The following is a 21,888-nucleotide window of genomic DNA, read 5'->3' on the forward strand; positions in this document are numbered from 1 at the left end:
TACTGATAATTAACATGTGCTCACTAGTGACTAGTTTCGTGAGGGAATTCTCGGAGTTCTAGTGAGAACTCGTGACAAGTGAACCTAATCCGTGTCGGGTAGAGACAGGTATCTACCTCAGTACAATGGAAGTTGGTCGCGTAATTTCATGGATTGGCTGATGTTAGACACTAACACCACTGGATGCCGGCTCAGTGGTTTAATGGTTAGGTGCTCAGGCGCGAAGCCAGTAAGTTCTGGGTTCGAATCCCGCGGGTGCGGGATCGTGGATGCGCACTGCTGAGGAGTCCCGTACTAGGACGAAACGACCGTCCAGTGCTTCCAGGTTTCCAACGGTGGTCTAACATCAATTGATTCATGATCTCAACCAAAAAATCACAAATTGATCAAGAAAACTAAAGGTGGATTGCCTCGATATTGCCTTAAGTCACAAGCTTTTTAAGCAAAGATAGATAGTGGCTAGCTTGTGACTCAAGGCAATATCAAAGCAATATGCACAGTATGCACACATGTCAATAAGAAATTGATCAACTGCAGTCCTAAAAATCAATGGAAAGTTCTAAGCAAACAATACCAAGTGGATAATGATTAGTTGGTACTGATGATAATCATTTCACATAAAATTTACTTCAGTGATTTTCCTTTACTAGCCGATTTAACATCATCGGATCCTAGTTACTTATTTTTAGGTCTGTATAAAAGAGCATTGGTAATCCATAGATAGGTGAATTGGATTTTATGTTATTTGGAGCACAATAGCTGTGCATAAATCTCAATAATAACTAATTTACATATTTAAAGATTGAACAGAAAGGCCTCCTCCAATAATACATGGAACTAACTTTTTCGAAGCTGGTATCACTTATTTCTATAGTGTGTTATATTACCGGTTTCTGTTTGTTACAATCTATTTATCTCTTTATTGAGTTTAGTTGAATTCGTATATTTTATTGTTACATTGATTGGTAATAAGTTATAGGATCTTTATTGGAAGGTTCCTTTTCTATTCTTCTACTAATCAAAATAATTCTCGATATTGTAATTGTCTAACTTTCATGTGAAAAGAATTTATTTCATTCATCATCTAGAATAGCTTGGATTTAATCTTATGCTTTTTTTATATAAAGATGGATAGTGGCTAGTAGTGGAATCTAGTTTGACGCGTGTTTCGTCCTATTTTAGGACTCGTCAGCTGGATGTACCCGCATCTTCGAGTTTATGTTCACTCCAAGAGTAGAACCCAGTATCGTTCGTTTCAAACGTCATCGCGTTATCCACTTAGCTACTGAGTTGTGATAGCCATTTACTTGTGCAATGAGGTGAAGTTTAAATTCATTTGGTATTGTTGTTTACTTGAATCTTTTTATTGATGTTTAAGACTGCAATTGATCAGTCTCTTATTGACATATGTACATCCTATGCAGATCGCCTTGATGTTGCCTTAATTCACAAGTTCTAATCATCAATGGGAAGATTCAAATAAACAACACCAAGTGAATCTTGTTGTGTTTTTTTCCATTACTGTACAACCTACTATTTGTATGAAGTTTAATTGCTCCGTATCAATGTAAACGGTTTAGTATTTTATCTTTTTTTTTTCATATTTCAGCTAACCCTGCAGTACCGGGATTTTTTCCACTTCAAACGGGGTAAGATTATAAAGTTTTGCCTGTGATTTAAACATGAATTCTGATCATCCTATTATGATATATGATATAATCTGTCCGATGGTTAGTAACTAATAATCAAATGATCATTGCATAATTGGATAGTTTCCTTTAAACTCGCAGCTTTTCATTTCCTAAAAGTTACGTCAAGACTATCAGTTCATATATGTTTCAGTATAGTTTTTGATGGAGTTTTGTTCTCTGATCTGGATGGTTTGGTTGTGGAATTTTCTCTGAACGACATTATCAGCAGTACAAACTTCAGGTAGAAGTGTACAGTCTTAAAGCCAATTTGAACACAATAACATTATGAACATGTTGTTCTTGGCTAATTTCAAGAGCATAGTGTAGTAGCTTTTATACTTTCTTCTGTGAAGTTTCATTTTTATCTAAATATGATTAATAAGCCTACAATGAATTACTGTAAAATGTAATGCCTTATTATTAAGTGCCTATATGTATTTGGATCCCAGTTGGTAATTAGACACAATAGCCTATGGGTTCTACTTTGATTCAATGGTCAATAGATTTCAGTTCTACACTACCTATTGATGCTTGATCAATCAATTAGTCTCGTTAGTCTTGATTCATTGTAGACCTTGAAATTTCGCACAAATCTTTGTGTAATTGTTGAATAAGCATGTTTTTATTCATAACCTCCAAGCTCACTTTATTTTGATGGGGTTTTGTTCTCTGAGCTGGATAGTTTGGTCGTGAAGTTTTCATCGTTCTTCTGAACGACATCACCAGCAAAAACTTCACCTTCGCCTACATGAACATCAATTAGCAGTCAAACGCCATGACATGCCCTCACTTATAACAATACACGTGGACAACTGCGGACACTCATTCGATTGGAAAAATGTGAAAATCTTGGACAGAAGCAATTCCAAAAACACCAGAGAATGTTTAGAAGCTTGGCACTCAGGTCAATCAGCAATCAACAAGCATATTGAATCGATCCAATTTATCAGCCAATCAGGAAAATTATGCACAAATACTTACTTACTTGCTTACTTACTTACTTACGCCTGTTACTCCTCGTGAAGGAGCATAGGCCGTTCACCAGCATTCTCCATCCAACTCTGTCCTGGGCAATCCTTTCCAGCTCCTTCCAGTTGTTATTCATACTTTTCATATCTGCTTCTATTATCCGACGTAATGTGTTCTTTGGCCTTCCTCTTTTCCGCTTTCCTTCAGGATTCCAAGTTAGGGCTTGCCTCGTGATGCAGTTCGACGATTTGAGTAATGTATGTCCTATCCATTTCCATCGTCTTTTCCTAATTTCTTCTTCAGCTGGAAGTTGGTTTGTTCTCTCCCACAGAAGGCTATTGCTGATGGTATCCGGCCAATGGATGTTGAGTATCTTGCGTAGACAGTTATTTATAAATACTTGTACTTTCTTGATTGTGGTTGTTGTAGTTCTCCAAGTTTCAGCTCTATACAGTAGAACTGCCTTGACGTTCGTATTGAAGATTCTCACTTTGATATTGGTTGAAAGTTGTTTTGAGTTCTATATGTTCTTCAATTGTAGGAATGCGACCCTTGCTTTGCCGATCATCGCCTTTACGTCTGCATCGGATCCTCCTTGTTCATCGATGATGCTTCCCAGGTATGTGAAGGACTCTACATCTTCCAGAGTTTCGCCATCAAGTGTGATTGGATTGCTGTTCTCCGCTTTGAATTTGAGGACCTTGGTTTTCCCTTTGTGTATGCTGAGGCCTACTGATGCAGAGACTGCTGCTACACAGGCTGTCTTTATCTGCATCTGTTCGTGTGTACGTGATAGGAGGGCTAGGTCATCTGCGAAGTCCAAATCGTCTAATTGGTTCTGAGCTGTCCATTGTATTCTTTTTTTTCTTCAGATGTTGAGGTCTTCATAATCCAGTCGACCACCAGAAGAAAGAGGAAGGGAGAGAGTAAACAGCCTTGTCTGACTCCGGTCCTTACTTGGAATGCATCTGTCAGCTGTCCTCCATGCACGACCGTGCACTATAGTCCGTCGTATGAGTTCCGGATAATATTGACAATCTTCTCAGGAACTCCGTAGTGTCGAAGAAGTTTCCATAATGTCCTGTTTCTTTTTTTATTTTATAATCATCTATCAACAATTCAAATAGAATTCCATTTCTTGGATGAAATAGATTCACTTTTAACCTCATGAATTCTCCTGCATCCATTTTTGTCATCTCGGCTTTCTTTCAAATGATTGATGATTTTAATGACTAAACTTTCATTTCGCCATCTATTTCTATGGCTTATCAGGTGAGATAAATGTGAGTAAAAATAAAGACAATTCGTACTGATAGTTGCATAGTAACTATATATCTATAAAATGATAGAATAGATTGTATCATAAAGTGATCTGATATCTCAAATATTCAAAGAAGATTACGTAATTAACAAAAGGGTTAGAGAAGAATGTACCAATCCAATCACGATTGACGGAGAAGATTTGGAAGATGTAAAAACATTTACATATTTGGGCAGCATCATTGATGAACATGGTGGATCTGATGCAGGTGTGAAAGCGCGGATCGGTAAAGCAACAGCAGTATATTTACGACTGAAGAACTGGAACTCAAACAAACGGTCAACCGACAACAATGTCAGAGTTTTTAATACAAATGTCAAGACAGTTCTACTGTACGGGGCGGAAACCTGGAGAACTACCACAACCACATCCAGAAAATAAAAGTATTTAATAACAGTTGTCTACGCAAAATACTTCGGATCCGTTGGTCAGACACTATTAGCAACAACCTACTATGAAAGAGAACAAACCAGATCCTAGTGTTGGAAGAAATCAGGAAGAAGCACTGAAAGTGGATAGGACACACATTGAGAGAAGCACTCAACTGCGTCACAAAACAAGCCCTCACTCGGAATCCTGAAGGCCATGGGAAAAGAGGAAGACCAAAGAACACATTACTTCGGGAAATGGAGATAGACATGAGAAGAATGAACAAGAATTGGATGGAACTAGAAAAGAAGGCCCTGGACAGAGCGGGTTGGAGAATGCTAGTTGGCGGCCTATGCCCCATTAGGAGTAACAGGCGCTAATAAGTTAGTAAGTACGTAATTAACAAAAGGGTTAGAGAATAGTGGAAGGATGAAAGTAATTTACAGGTTAGAATTATAAAAAATCATTGTCCACTTGACAGATATGAAGAAAAATAGAAAACATAATGGTCATAATAATAATTGAATGATGATCATAAAAAATTGTTAAAGGATAATAATAGCTGACTATGGCTTAAAATTACAATCGGAAGTTCGATGTATCATGTTTGCACACAGAGTTCGGGCTTGAATTGGTGGATCACTAACGCCTCAGCAATGCATACCGTTTTGATTCGATCTCCCTTTAATCCAGTTCTTTTGACTTTGTTGATTATTTCAAATAAAGACTCCTTTGGAGTGACGTGTCGTGAGTTGATCAGGTGCTCTTGTATTGAAGTGGTGATTATTTTTCATTCTCTTTTTAACAATCACGTCTGTTGATGTTCTGAGATACGTTTGGAAGGTAGTCGCTTTATGCAACTAGTGTAAACTACCCCATATGAGAAAGTAAATTTATAGATGCACGTCGATGTGACTCAAAGCGACAATTTATCCTAAAAACATATATTTGAATGGTGGGCTGACTTGAGAAGACAACACACAGCTTAACTGAATAGAAGATTTTATTCAAGGATTTTCAAATCCGTTTACTCAAGATTTCGGTAGCCGTATCTCTTTTATATTCGATGCTCATAAAAAGGAGTTTTCTTTTGAACTGTTGGTACTTTTTTAGGATGTTGTCTTGATATGATGTTCCTATTAAGGAATCTAGATAGATAACCATTTCTGATGAGTATTTGCCAAAGTTGAAATGGTTCGCCATCTATTGTGTTATTAGAACATATTCGGTTTAATCCTTGAGGATAAATAGTTGATTAATTTTCTGTTTCTACTCGATGGGACCCAGTTATGAAAGTTCGTATACTGACCACTATAAGTTAGCTTTTTACAAGTAGATCTCTGTAAGGAACCATTTGACCTTTTTTTCAACTAGACATTAAGAAAGTTGAATTATTCGTTCGTCTTTTCTTCCAGTGTGAAGTGAATTGAGTGATAAAAATTAATGAATCGTTTATGGTGGAGTTTTGCTCTCTCTGAGCTGAATGATTTGGTCGTGGAGTTTTCATCATTCTTCTGAACGACATCATCAGCACAAACTTATTCACCATCTGACAAATAATGAATGTATCATCTATATGTCTCTTATATAAATGAAATCTCTCAATTATTGATCGAAGTACCGTAATTTCCAGATTGACCATGAAACAATCAGCCATGAGAAAGCCTAATTGTGAATCCATTGAAACTCCAGCAGTTTGTCTATAGAAATCACTGTTAAATCTAAATCAAACATTGAGATTACATAGTAGAAGTAACTCTATTAGATAATGTTATGGGATACAAATACTAAGGTTGTTATTATCAATATATTCATATAAAAAATGTGTAGTTTCTGTATGTGGAAGTGATATTCAGTGAGATTGCGTTTCTTCCATTTACACTGATATTTCTAATTGAGTCAATAGAATCGAATGAATGAAGTGAGTTGTATCTATTGATGAGATTTCTGACGGATTGTAACAATCCAGATAACTATTTCCTAATAAAATAATAAAGAGAGTTATTCATATTAAGTAGAATACATAGAGAGATATTCTTTTTATGAACTTTTGAAAGTGCATATAGTCTTGGCATAGCACAACTCAATAGTTTAACGTGTTCATTAGAGATCGCAATTGATAATAAACTAATCTTCCTTTGGAATTTAGTTAACATCTGTTCTGTTTTCTTAATTGCACTTTCTTTTGAGTAACTTCTTTAGAGAATTTGACAAGATCAGATAATATCGAAGATGGTTTGATTACATAGTCATGACGATTCATAAAGACAATTCCTAAACCGTTATCTAAGCTACACAGTACTAAATCCTGATTTCTCCGAAGATCAAATATTTGAGATTTATGTTATTTTGTGTGTAATCGTCTAGTTATAGGTATTATGATAACATTTTCATTACAACAGTTTACAAGAGTTATATCGAAATGGTCACAATCCTTATTAGATACTGGGATAAGGTCACTTACCTGATGAATGAGGTTTTCATACTGCATTTTATTGTTGAGTTCAATGATGTTAGTCGACGTAATACAAAATGTAGGACCAAGAGAAAATGCTTACAGTTGAATAGTTGATAATATCGTACTATAGTAATTGAATAGACATTTTTCATAGCGTCTCTGGATAAGAAGCCTGACTCTTCGTCGGTTCATGTCTTTCGTACGATTTCTGGTAACCATATCAATATAAAGCTAAAAATGAAGGATTTCTTTGAAAAGGAAATTGTTTTGCCATTGAATTCCCTTTTTAGTTTTATTCAATGACACAATGGGCTATTTTAAATAAATATAAATGATAAATTCCTCATATTCACAATTCTTTGATCTTCGTCGACAATCACTGTTACTATTACAGATAACTTTCAGTTTATATTTAAACTACTGTGACTTATGGAAAAGTAACAAAGTCTTAGTTTGTCTTTTTATGATTACTATTGACATTAGTTGTAACTATGTGCTCAATACAAGTAATAGGGTGCACATACTTATTTACTTACTTATGTCTGTTACTCCTCATCGAAAAGTATAGGCCGCCAACCACCACTGTCCATTCAACCCTTTCCAGTTCTTCCCAGTTGTTATTCGTCTTTTTCATATCTGATTCTATTTCCTGACGTAATGTGTTCTTCGGTCTTCCTCTCTTCCACTTCTCTTCAGGATTACAAGTTAGGACTTGTCTAGTGATGCAACTTAATGATTTCCTCAATGTATGTCCTATCCACGTCCAACGTCTTTTCCTTGCTAAAAATTTTTTAACAATTATGAAGGTTAATAATATTATCTAGCTATTCAGGTTTTCCTCAATTGATCAATAGTCGGACTGAAGAATTATGAATTGAAGAGTCAATAAACTGAACGTTATGATACTAAGTGACATGATATCGTGGCTTTGTGTATGTGATATTTCAAAAGTCTCAATAAAAATCGATCTTCCGCATCCTTGTGAAGAAAATTATTTAGTGTTATACTAGCCAAAATTAGGTTTCCTCTATGTAAAACACTCAAAAAATGACAATGAACATGAGGATATGTCTTATGACTAAAATGTACTAAGAACTATGTATTTCACTAATTTTGATTAATCAAAACATATTTTGCAATGGTTAGAATTCAGTTAATTTAAAGAAAAAAAATGTTATCTTACTTACTTACTTACTTACTTACTTACTTACTTACTTACTTACTTACTTACTTACTTACTTACTTACTTACTTACTTACTTACTTACTTACTTACTTTAGTAAAAATATAAGCAGTAATCGGGAAGATTAGGGTTTGAAGATGTTATTCAAGGAGTATAATCCAGTGAAATAAATTTGGAAAGAGGAAAAGAAAAGGGACATAAAGAATTCAGAAGATTGGAATTTGGGAGAACACAAAGAATGGATGCACCTGCGCCATTGCAAACGATTTTGAGCCATGTCATTCAGGGTTTCCAACCATCGGTTGCTATCATCTCGCGGTCCCCAACCAGGTAGTCTACACCTACCAACATGACTCAGTCCACTTGTCAGTGACTTCATGGACTTGTGCCATGTTTTGGTTTGGCCGCCTCTAGCTTTCTTCCAATCTACTCCTATACCACTGAACATCGCACGTCGAGGAAGTCGGTCGTTGGGCATACGTAACACGTGTCCCAGCCATCTCAACTGATGAAGTTTCACTACATCATCAATTGATTTGCCATCCTTACCTAGTACCCGTTTCCTAACAACTGTGTTACTTACTCGATGGTCCCAGGATATACGAGCAATGCTTCGAAGACACCTATGATCGAATACTAGTAACCTACGAATATCCTCTACTCTTACCGGCCATGTTTTACTGACATGAAGTAGGACGGAACGAACTGCTGCGCAGTAAACACGTCCTTTGATTGATAGACGGATATCTCGGCTACTCTATAAGTGACGCAGGTTGGCAAAAGCTAGTCGAGCCTTCTGTATCCGTGCTGAGATTTCGTCACACACCAGACCACAAGGGCTGATGAGACTTCCCAGATAAGTGAAGTGGTCAACATGCTCACTCTTAACACTTTTTATTTAAGTGTTAAATGTGTACAGTGATTGAATAGGAAAAAATGACTACAGGAAATCATCTTCAAAATAGTATCAACAAAATCAGTTGATGATAAGTACTTATTATTGCAGGATTATTATCTGATCAATGAAGACTGCTACAATGTAGATACGGAATTTCTTGTTGATTGACTATAGATATACAGAACATCTACAGGAGTATTTGTAGAAAAATTAAACTTTATGGAAAGAACAAATGAAAAACGAGATATAACCCTTCAAATGTATAATTGGATAACTTACTTAATAAGTAAGTAGATCGATTTAGTTATCCATCCTATCAATGAGTAGAACGATACATGAAGAATTCTGAGGAACCACAAAGAACTACTCTTTGTGAACACTAAGTGACGAAATTGATTATTATTATTATTATTATTATTATTATTATTAGGTCATGAACACTTGTAGATAATTACAGACCATATAATAACTAAAATAGAATTTTTTTTCCTGGCTAGCTTTTTTTAGCCAGTTAGTTTTCTATAGGATGGGGTTGCTAACTCCATGTTCAACCCTTCTCCTTTACCTGTGCTTAGGACCGGCAGTAATCCCAGAGGGGGAGGGACTCCAGGCGGAGGTAAACTAAAATAGACGTAGAATAAAATCCCTTAGTTCATGTATATTAAATATTTAGCCAATTCTTATCATATCATTCATTAATTTCTTAAAGTATCGATTATTTCATCAACACATTGTTGAAATGACATTAAATCCTACATTCTTTTTTAAATAATTTATTATCAATATCATTTATTTTCTAAAATATAACAACAAGGATTTGGGTACGTGGATTATATCCTAGAGATCTATCACATTATTGTGAATCGTTTCCTGGTAGGCAATTTTCCAATATCTGTTGTGAAATTCCCTTTAGTTGGGTTTATTAGTGTGCCATTTTGTTTTCTTTGGTGTTTGTTTGTGCGTGTGTGCGTGTGAGTGTACGTGTAAGTGTGTACATTTATATGTATACTTGTATACATGTAAATCGAAGCTATAATTAGAATCATTACATACGTTATTCAATTTTGTTTCCCTCAATACTTTAAAATAAGAGTACTAATAACCACTATCACTATATCATCATCATCATCACCTCCACCCCCACAACCACTACCACCACCAACAACAACAACAACAGCAGCATGGATCCAAACAACAACAGATTAATTTGAAAGTTTTAACAACTTTTTACTAAAGAATCTTCTCTATCTCAATACCTTTCAGTGTTTTTCAGTTTATCAACAAACAAACAAAAAAACAACGAGAAAACTTTAATAGTCATATTTGTATATTATGATAATTCTTGTTTGTCATTAGTGTGTACTCATCTGATATTCCAATTGCTTTCTTCACAATTCATTGAGTGCTGTGTTTTGAGTTGTGTTCTTGTTTTGTCGTTTTTTTTAATTTTGATAAAGAATATTTTTCTTTCTCTCTGTAGTGTCATTTCGTATCAGTATGATAATTGTGTAAACGATCACATTATTCATGTCATTTATCCCATAATAATAATGATTATTGATTGATCAATAATAATATCTTTATTGCCACTATTATTATTACTGTTAACACTCTTGGTAGTAGTGAACAATGTCTATCAATTATAGATTATTAATAAGAACCTGAATCAGAAGCGGTTTTGTGGAGATTGTACTTGCAATCATGATTCAATTGAAGTTAGACTATCATGGAAAACCTGGAAGCATTGGACGGCCGTTTCGCATTATTGTGGGACTCCCCAGCCGTGCTCATCCATGATCCCGCCTCGCGGGATTCGAACCCAAGAACTATCAGTCTTGCGTGCAAGCGCTGAGCCGGCATCTGACGGTGTTAATGTTTAATCCGAATCATTGTTGTAACAACTTATAGACAACATGTTGTGTCTTATTTTTGTAAAACAGCCAGTGGATAAATCTATGTTTCACGTCACCTCCTACTTAAAACCCATCGGCTGAATATGCATGAATTTCAGTGTTGATGTTCACTACGGGACTCGAACCCCGTACCATTCACTTCTAGTGTCGAATACGTTATCCACTGAGAACTCTGTACAAGATGCACATATATTCTAATCAAGACTGATGAAAACTCCATCAACAATATCAATAACGTTGTGATCCAAACAAATTTGAATCATAGTTAAATGTTACCATTTAACGAATTCACTTGTACATTGGTTTATGGAAATTAAATTATTGAATATAGAAAGTAATTGCTCAGATTTATAAAATCAAATAATAAATAACACAAAAGATGTTAGGAGACTGTTAGATTTTATTGAGATCTTGAACCCATCTAAGTTAAGCAACTATCAAAAATCTAGGAATCAGAATTGTATACTATTGGATTCTGGTTCGGTGGTCTAGAGAATAAATCTTTGCACACGATACTAAAGGTTCTGGGTTCTATTCTCAAATTCTTCATCGTGGATGCCCGCTGCAGAAAATTCTCATACTTGAGCGAAACGACCATCCCGTGTTTCCTGATTTTAAATGGTCGTAAATAAAGGTACATAGATGGTATCTTAGAAAAACATTCATAACAAATGTCAACCTTATTCGAGAAGTTTAATTCATACAACATAAGACTAATATAAGATTGAATAATCCTGAGAAATGAAATGTAAAAAGATTCGTTTATTATACATGAATATGATTATTGTACTATACTGTGCATTCAAAAGATAAACACACGGCGAGACTCTAATTTATGGACGACCTTTGAATGAAGCCTTAGTGACCTTGAGAAATATCAGCTAATCAGCGGACAGTAAGTATAGAGTAAAAATATATTATACAAAACCAAGGAAATAAAGTGGATACACTTCTTATACGTGGTTCAAAAATTTGTCAAGGTTAGAAAGAGGTTCAGAAATTTTAAAATCGTAATCCATGCAGTAGAGGAAACCATCTATATGGCTACAGAATAGTCGGCCTCTGGATCCATGATAAAGTCTCAAAAACTCTTTCAGCCTCGACCACATAGCTTCAATATTGTTTATGTGCACTCTGATTGTTGAGTACACAAAATACCACATGTGGATAACGACACGATGCACATAACCAAACATATGTAGGAGACTGTACGCTCTCCAATTATCCGTATATATTGTAGTACCTGGCTGCAACCAGTGTCACTGGTGCTTTTATTATTCAGTTCGCGATAGTTATCATAATTTGCCTTAGTTAGGAATTATATATGCGGTTTTCATCACGAACTGACATCGGCTAAAATGCCAGGAGTTTATTTAACCAAAAGGATGAAAGGCTTTCGCGCCAAAATCCGACATCCGTTATCTTATACCTGATTGATTTGTCCACAAATTATAGTCTCGCCGTTTCATTTGTTATAGCCGCTCAATTATCACGTTTTGTACAAAATTCTTCGTGAACCCATTGTACGTTAGCATTAAGCACTGAAGTTGGCGCCATGACCTCGAAATCTCTAGAACGCCTCTGATTGGTTTCTCCATAAATTAGAGTCTCGTCAAATTATTCATCGAACCAAATTGAGAAGGGACTTTGGATGTCTGATATTTCCAACTACTCTCTTTATTGCTTCTATTCACACTATATATTTGTTAATAGTATAGTAAGGAATTCCTGTATGGTTTGAAAACATTTCACCTCCTTTTATATTTTAAATAAGCACTGTTTTTTTTTAAATGAGCAATACTGATGATTTGATTCAAACTGAACAGTTCTTTTACTGTTACCATATTGTTAGAAAGTACTTCATTACTAAGATTCATGTATTTTATCCTTCGTGAATATATATTCATCGGTTAAGAGTTATAATCAATTTAAGACTAACCATTTGAAACTACTTTTAATTTACAAAACCAGATAGAACATTTTTAGGGTGTGCTTTTTTTAACGCGAGTTAGTTTCTTACGGGATGGGTTCACTAACCCTATGCCCAATCCTCCTCCTTTACTCGGGCTTAGAATCGGCAGTAACTCTAGAACAGCTATACATGGAGTTTCAAGATGGAACACTTACTTTATATACATTGAATGTTTGTCAGAATCTTTAAATAACTAACAGTTTTATGTCTACACACAGAGGTGGTAATGGTTTAAAATCAATACCTTCTGGGATATGAATTGAATAATGATTTTATATCCAGTTCAATCAAAATGAGTTTTGCTAATTTACTAACATTTTCCTAATGAAAGTTGGTTTCTTTATTTAATATTATACATATATTACATTATAAGATTCTCAGTATGTATGGTCATTTGTACTTTATCATACTGACTGACTATCTAGATCTTCAGCGCTTAATACAAATAAGACTGATTGATATGTTAAATGTCAAGATACTGACTCATTAATCATTTTCTAAGCATTTGTATATGAATTTGATTTATAAACTATGACTCTATTGATATGATAGTGACTAAATTCTAGTTTTTTTTTCCAAAGAAATTCAGTTCATAGTTATTTTGCATGTCAATTTGATATGGACTATATCTAAGATTCATCAAGTTTCAGATACATCATTATAGATTTATCTTCCTACTAAGCTTTCGGTGAGACTATAATTTGTGTACGATCTTTGAGTGACGTTAGACTGACCTTGAGAGTGTTCACCTAATATCTAGGACCAAATGATGGTGATAAACCTGTGTGAGGAATTAGAATTATGATTTATAGTTAATGATTAAGGTTTTCATTATGAACTGATATCATCTATAATGCCATGAATCTACTTAGCCAAATAGATGAGTGAATTTTACGCCAATATACGTGACCTATTATCTTATGCTTGATTGGTTCGTCCATAAATTATAGTCTCGCCATAATATTGGATTGATGTTTTGATCCATGAACTCTAGTCAGTTAGCTTAGTTCATAATAGTTTTATCTTCCTTTACCACACAATATATGTAATTTAGATATTACACATATTACCATAACAAAACTGTTTCCTAGTTATTGTTAAACATGGAACAGTTTCAGAATAATCTGCCATCACGAGGTTCTCTAGAATATATTACATAATATATTTTTTTACTAGTATAGGGGTTGTGGAGATTATCAAGTTTTTGATTGAGATTATGAACCGATCCCGCGAGCGGGATCGTGGATGCGCACTGCTGAGGAGTCCCACAATAGGACGAAACGGCCGTCCAGTGCTTCCAGGTTTTCAATTGTGATGGTCTAACATCAATCGGTTCATGATCTCAATCAAAAAAATATTTTTTTAGTTAACTGCTCTTAGTGGCATTTGAATAAAGTACTTTTAAGAAGATATAGATTGTTCACTCAATAACAATATTGACAAATGAGTAACAACATAATGCTGAACTATTACAGGCTTCACTATTCAAATAGACATACAATCTATGATACATTATGTAATTTTCAAGTTTTATTTACGATTTATAATTACGTTAACATTAAATTTGATTTGATTATTTCTAAGTGAATGATATAACTCAAGTTAAATAAAATGCCTTCCGTTTTCGTTCACCCCTTCTCGATCTTTTACTGAAATACATTCTATTCCTGACTATCGTTAGATACTACTTACCAAATGTTCTGGTACGGCCGAGAGTGGGGAGAGTCGACTCTCTCTCTCTCCCAAATGCTCTCACATGGCTACGTGCATACAACCACTGCCAGGAAAGTCCTACTCACTGCCTTCTCATCACAAGGATGTTGTTTACGAAATTGAGAGGACGGAAAGCGAATGTCCGGCGCTTTGACCGGGTTGGTGGATACGGAGGATCCGCCTAGGGGAGTTGAAAAACCCTGATCCCAAATCAATGGTGCACATGGGCCACAGGATCCTAAGGAAACAAATAACGTATGAACCAATTGTTGGTCACCGGCTACCATGGGACTGCATCGCCTGACGTTGCTCCACTACGTTATGAATTAGACTTTTAGGTCTACCCCCCTTTATGGGGTGTGGCCCCCTAAGAAACCAACCTGCTTAGGTTTGGGTAACTGAGCAGTACCTCAACCCTCACACTGATCAAATGAGACTTGTGTGGCGCATATCTATTTGGTGCCTCCTTGTACCAATATCTATGTATTCAAATAAACTAAAATAAATAGGCTCATATCACATTAGTACTATAACAAACAAACAAACAACTTTTCATATATCTATATACGTTTGTACAACTTGATAATAAATTCGTTGAAAAGAGAGAGATCCCTTCATTGAACTTCGTATCTTTTTTTAAAAAAAAAATTAAGTGTACAATTTTAGCTGGTAGCTTTTCATGTTGTGAATGCACAAATCAATGCATGGTGTGTAGTCAAATCGCAAAACAAAAAAGGTACATCGAATTGTATTCATTGTAGATGTATCTTTTATAATTTTGCATTTCTAAGGTTTCATTCAGTGTTTCTATTGAATTTTCAATGCCCTTTCAATTCATAGAATTTAACTTTTTTTTTACTCATTAATCTTTTTCTTTCCTAAAGGTTACCTATCGACGCTAGTCATCCAGGTTTCTATAATAACCCAGCCACCGCTGCAGTTGTTAACAATTCTTTAATGAATCCTTTAATGAATGCAGGTCTATTGACAGGTTTTAATATGCCAAATCCTGCTGCTACATTATCACCTGGTATGAATGGTATACTACAAACGCCAACTAATCATATATCATCTGTAGCTACTGATCCAACATCTGATAATCGATTACAAGCTCAGCTCCCATTGAATCCACTAGCTAATTTGAATTATTTACTTAATTATTCAAATGCAATTGCAAATCCTTCATCTGGTGCTGCAGCTGCCGCCGCCGCTGCTGCTGCAGCAGCAGCTCTTGCAGCTACAACGAATACAAATCAGCCAAATATTTCACCAGCTGCATTAGCACTTTTAATGTCCACCTACGGACAAGGTACAAGTGGGTTGAATACTGTATTACCGGGAAATAATTCATTTGTTGGAATGTCACCTGTCACACATCAATCGTTGAATGCACCCAGTCTACCAGCAACAAGCTTATTAAATTTGAACTCTACTACATCAAATACAACTGGTTTAAATGTATTGACAGCTAGTCAGTCTGTGTCACCATTCTGTAGAACATTCACTCCAGAAGTTTCACCGAATGAATTGAATGCATATTCTGCTGCTATGGCTTATCAGCGACTGCTTAATATGGCATCAAATTATCAAACTATTCCATCATCTTTATTTACACCTGTTAATTCGACTAACTCATTGTCAAGCGCCTTGCTTAATAATCAATTTGCTTTAAGTTCAAATCAGGCTATGAATTACAATAATAACAACAGCGGTAGTAATAATAATAATAGCCACACATCTAATAACAATATCAGTGTGTCAGCAGATCAATCCAACTCAATGCCTTTGATATTTCCGCCCACATCACGTAATTTAGTTGCATTCACATCGGACATAAATGGTGCATCATATGATTACGGTAATCCACAAGAGTTAACTGCCAATATTCACGCTAGTCTGACAACAGGTCAACATTCAACAACAAATGCTACACCTCCACCACTTCGTGAAGGTTTAGAATGTGTCAATGCATCTGTGAATTTTTGATCAATAAATAATCCATAAACTGGAAAACAATCCTGGATATTGAGAAAACAATAATCATTTTTTCTTAAACTTGTCTTGTTCGGGGTGATCAATGTAAATTGTCCTTTAATTTCTCTTTATTTATTTGTACTTTAATTGAAATTGGCTGGTTGTAAAATGAAATTTAACTATCATAACGTTGAACATGTGTATTTTTCACTAACCTTTACCCTTATTCTCCTTATCTTCTATCTAACTTATTACGCTAACAACCGAAAAACTGTGATTCCTTCCATTATCATTCTTATCATTGAAATATGACATCATGTGGTACATATCTTTGTAACACATTCTATTGTTTCCTTTTTTTACTCGTAATACGTCCATTCTAATCTAGTGATTTTCTCATTAGTCTTTTTCTCTCTTTTCTGGTGATATCATTTTCAGCTGGTTGCATGGATACGTATGTATACACATAGATATGTAGTTGCATACACTTCAAGATTGAAAGTTCTGATGAATATCTTTATGACTTCAATATTACTGGTAGATTTAATTTTTTTTCCCCTGCTGTATGAATTGCTCAAGATAGAAAGTTTCTGAAACCATCGGTTATTTGTATAATTTCTACGTTGTTGTTCTTTTTTTTAAAGCAAGACTGTCAACTTGAATAACAGCAAAGAAAAAAAATTACTTGAGTAACATTTCGTGTTGTCATTGCTAATTGTTAAGTATTCATTTCGAATTACTTTTATGAAGGCCCGTTATTTTGTCGTCATTTAGATCAGACAATGTTGACGAAAGGGCTCTCCACTCTAGTGGCCCGAGATCTGACTCCAAGGAAATCGTAATGATGATTGTTGTTGAAATATATATGTCGCCTATCCTCGTATATAATCATCGACCTTAACCGCGTTAGTCAATAACGGATTTAGATAAGTCAAATAACGAGAATGGAGTTTTAAATACATATATTTTGTATATAAGGTGATTGAAATAGAGAGAAGAGAAATGAGGAGTTGGAAAACCCTGATTCCAAACCAATGGTGCACATGGGACACAGGATCCTAAGGAAACAAATAACTTGTGAACTAGTTGTTGGTCACCGGCTATAATGGGATTGCATCTCCTCACGATTCTCACTGCCATGTGGATCAGACCTTTAGGTCAAAGGCTCGTGGTGTGGCCCCCTAAGAAAACAGCCTGCTGCGGTCTGGGCACACGGGCAGTATCACAGCCCACACACTAACAAATATGGTGTGGCGCATATATATTTGGTGCCCTCTTGTATCAATATTTATGTGTTCAAATAAATCAAATAAAAATTACAGCCTTCAATCACAGGTTACGACTAGCAAAACAAAATAACAGTTGGCAGAGATAACGCTTTAGTTGAATAACAACGACAGCATGAGTATTAATCAGTCAATCAGTCATGTCTGTTTTTATTGATACACGTAAGCAGTAAGCATTGTATATGAATGTGGTTTCACATAATGCTACAAATGAAGGAAAAAAGTGGTCTTTGGTTCCGTCGTTACAAAAATCCTTTCATGTAGATGACATTATACTTTTATTTAAACTAAATCCACGAGAATAATGTCTTCATGGAGATAAGGGAACATGAATTCTGAGGTTTTTCCGGACAAAGTCTTCAATAAGCATTAAAACCGGTCATGAATTGCTCCGGAGTCAAGGTACTTATGACTCTAAATCAAAACATCAAGAGACATCGTGTTCTGTTGATGAACAGCTTGGTCACTAAGGTATGAATAAGAGTTGCACCATCCTTATTCAGTCGACCACGACTTCAAAGAAATCATTTTTGCTATCACGAACATGGCTGTTGTAGAGGATATTCAGCTGGCAAGTTACTTGCTGAAATCGGGTTATATGAGGTTACTGCCTAATATTCCAAGTTCTGGGCACAACCTCATTAGAGACGTCCCTAAACTATCACGCAATACATTCTTTCGCTGAAAAAATATAGTTTTGCGGGGTTTTCCAGAAAACACGAACCCTGACTACGCAGACTCTGATAATCGAGAGTAACTTCATCAAGCACTGAACACGTAGTGCGACTAGCCAAGAGGGACAGGGATCCTGAACCTTAGCTAATAAAGATAACTTTCTCATCCTCCCAAATGACGACCGCCACTCTGGAAGTATTTCATGTCAACAGACGTCTGTTACCAACCGCAATGTATATCCATCCGAACATACCACAAGATGTAATGGTCAGGCACAAAATGAAGCTGGAACTTGTTATTCTACTTGTGGACCGTCAAGAACAATGAAAAGCCTGGAAGGGACGGAGATTGCTGGCTCGGAAAATCCTGTGTAGGTAGGTTGTTTGTCCACTCATATAGGGCTCATTCAGATGAATAGGACAAGAAAGCTCATACATTTAAGATCGACATCATTAGCTGCTTATGTATGAACGCCGTGGGTTTACCCACGAAAATGAATGAATTATGTGGACTAAGTAGTGCTAGTGGTATTCATATGGTATAAATACCTGAAACATGAAAATCTCAAAATACAGATCAGGAGCTAGCAATACTTGACATGTTTTTGTTTCACAAAGACAAAAAAACAGAAATTGGTGGCGGTGTGACCCTGTAGCTACGATATTTCTTGGTAGCACATCAAGTGTACACTCGGGAATTTATTAACCCTGATGAATGTGCATAGTGCTCAGTCTAACACCTCAAGGTGTCCAGTAAGAGTCATCTCTGAGAGGCCTACTAATGGCATCGAGTGCGAAAATCGTATGCATGAGGGATTATCCCACGCAACTCGTCTCGGATAGTTTCATATTCTTAATCTGGGAGACTTGAATCTTTTTAAAGTCAACTTCGCTGAACACACGTACAGTGGAAGTTTCAACTCTACTTAAGCTCGGTTATTTAAATTTATTGAAGATCTGTGGTTATCAGGAAATGTGAAGTCAGCAACTCGGTGGAGAAACAGCCAGACGCCGTCACGCTTTGATTGTATATCTACGAACGAATATTTCCTAACTGACAACCTGACAACTCTTGAATCTCTTGTCTAAAGGTGACCTAGCCGTCAAAGATTGCAATTTTATCAAACAAATCAAGCCAAGATATCGTACTAACAATAGGCTTCGGAATCGTAAGCGGTTGAATGTATTAGCTTTACAGGCCGGTCTATATCAGGTCGACTGGGAAGCCCCCTTCATATTGATGTAGATGCCATATATATATATATAGGACATAGAGATTTGTATTTGATGATCCTTTGCAATTCATTGTGACTTTCATAGCAACATTCTTAAGCATTATTGCACAAATGTCTATACTAATATCCGGTTTCACTCTGTATATTATTACATAAATCTAAATGTATTTATCCGAGTGCAGTAAGGGATTTTTCTTTTTTTTATCTCATTTTATTTTTTAAATTGTTGGTTTACTTCAGAGGTCAATATTCATTACATAGTTATTATTATTATTACCATGGTTGAACCCTTTCACTAGATGCTCATTTCGTTTCTCTAACTTTTTTTCCTTCCAAATAAACATTATTCTTAAGATTACGAAGTTTCTAATTAAGACAATAACTTGTGTTACACATAAATTAACTGCTCAGACTCATTTTATCTTCATTATGCACAAGTAATTCATATGTATTGATATTTGGTTATCCTTTTCACTTAATTGTGGCTTTCATCGCATCACTCCAAACTATGTGACTGCACACTTATTCTAGCGTTATGTCTTACTGCAATAATAAATTATTTTTCTTAATTATTGTCTATTTTATTTTTGTTACCAATTTCACCATACACACATAGTCGTCTATTCTTATTCTGTGCTCATAAAAACGCCTATTAAACTATTTGCGTATTTGACGTCTCCTTTATTTCTATTCCCTTGTTTTCTTCCTTTTCCTCTTTAAATTCATTTCAATATTCTTCTCAATTACACAGAACATGATTTATTATTATTCTATTATTAATATTATCCCCTTTTTCAAATATGGCAAATATAACGCTAACATTATTGAAAATTGTGTATTATTGCATTTTTTTGAAGAAACCCGAAATGGTTTCTTCACAACACTTATGTACCCATAAGATGTTTGTGAATAATAATAATAATAATAATAATAATAATAATAATAATAATAATAATAATAAACAAAAGCCATATATGCTATAGGTTCTAGTTATACGACAAAAAAGATGCATGAACCGTCATATACATCAAATAAGGTTTAGTCACATGGTACTATCGGTAATTTCCAACATATTGTATGGATGACTGATAATAATTGGTTCAGCTAGAGTGTAGTCATGAGAGTTATACTGCAAGAGCAATGTCCTGACTACCTATTGGGTCAATTATTATTATTATTATTATTATTATTATTATTATTATTATTATTATTATTATTATTCACAAACATCTTATGGGTACATAAGTGTTGTGAAGAAACCATTTCGGGTTTCTTCAAAAATGCTCTAATACACAATTTTCAATAATGTCAGCATTTTACTTGCCATATAAAAAAAGAAAAATTTTGAGCAATAATAGTAGAATATTAATAATAATAAATCGAGTCTGTGTAATTGAGAAGAATATTGAATTGAGTTTAAAGAAGGAAATGCGGAAAATAAGGGAATAGAAATAAAGGAGACGTGAAGTACACAAACAGTTTAATAGGCGTGTTTATGAACATAAAACAAGAACAAACGACTATGTTTGTATCGTCAAATTAGTAACAGAAAATAATTAAGAAAAAATAACTTATAATTGCAGTAAGATATGACGCTAGAATATAAATGTTTGTGCAGTCACATAGCTTGGAGTGATGCGATGAAAGTTACAATTAAATGAAAAGGATAATAAAATATCAATATGTATGAGTAGTCATATATGCATAGTGAAGATAAAACGGGTCTGAGAATTTAATTTAAGTGTAACACAACTTATTGTTTTAATTACAAACTTCGTAATCTTAAGAATAATATTTATATAGAAGGGAAAGAAGAGAGACAAGAGAAGTGGATACCTAGTGAAAAGTTTTGATCCATGATAAGAATAATAATTGCGTAATGAATATCAACCTCAGAAGGAAACCAACAATTTAGAAAAATAAAATAAAAATCCTCCAAAGCACTCGGATGAATACATTTAGATTTATGTAATAGTATACAGAGTGAAACCGGATATTAGTATAAATATTTGTGCAATAATAATTAAGAATGATGCTATGAAAGTCAAAATTGATTTCAAAGGACAATCTGGAGTTAAATATGTTTAGAAGGATAAGAAGAGATAAAAAGAATATCTGATGTGTGGGGGAACTAATAATGATAATAATAACAGTAATAATGATAAACACGAACATAAGCAGACTTCATATATTAAGATAAATAGAAATAAAATAAAATAGATGTGGAAAGAT

General features: G+C 34.8%; 1 protein-coding gene across 2 annotated transcripts in view; it reads left to right on the plus strand.

The window, feature by feature from the left end:
- Positions 1-17,156, plus strand: part of MS3_00002441 (uncharacterized protein) — a gene marked incomplete at its 5' end in the record, with an annotated part of 50,721 nt that extends 33,565 nt beyond the window's left edge. Inside the window, 3 exons of one of the 2 annotated variants that reach the window (XM_051210036.1) lie at positions 1,610-1,649; positions 9,704-9,762; positions 15,372-17,156. In XM_051210036.1, coding sequence (XP_051075522.1) covers positions 15,445-16,473 — 1,029 coding nt within the window. In that variant the 3' untranslated portion in view covers positions 16,474-17,156. The remainder of the gene's footprint in view (positions 1-1,609; positions 1,650-9,703; positions 9,763-15,371) is intronic. The other variant, XM_012941450.2, reaches the window with a different exon arrangement.
- Positions 17,157-21,888: the final 4,732 nt, after the last annotated feature.

The sequence above is a fragment of the Schistosoma haematobium genome, chromosome 1 (assembly GCF_000699445.3).
Source record: "Schistosoma haematobium chromosome 1, whole genome shotgun sequence".
Lineage (NCBI taxonomy): Eukaryota > Metazoa > Platyhelminthes > Trematoda > Strigeidida > Schistosomatidae > Schistosoma > Schistosoma haematobium.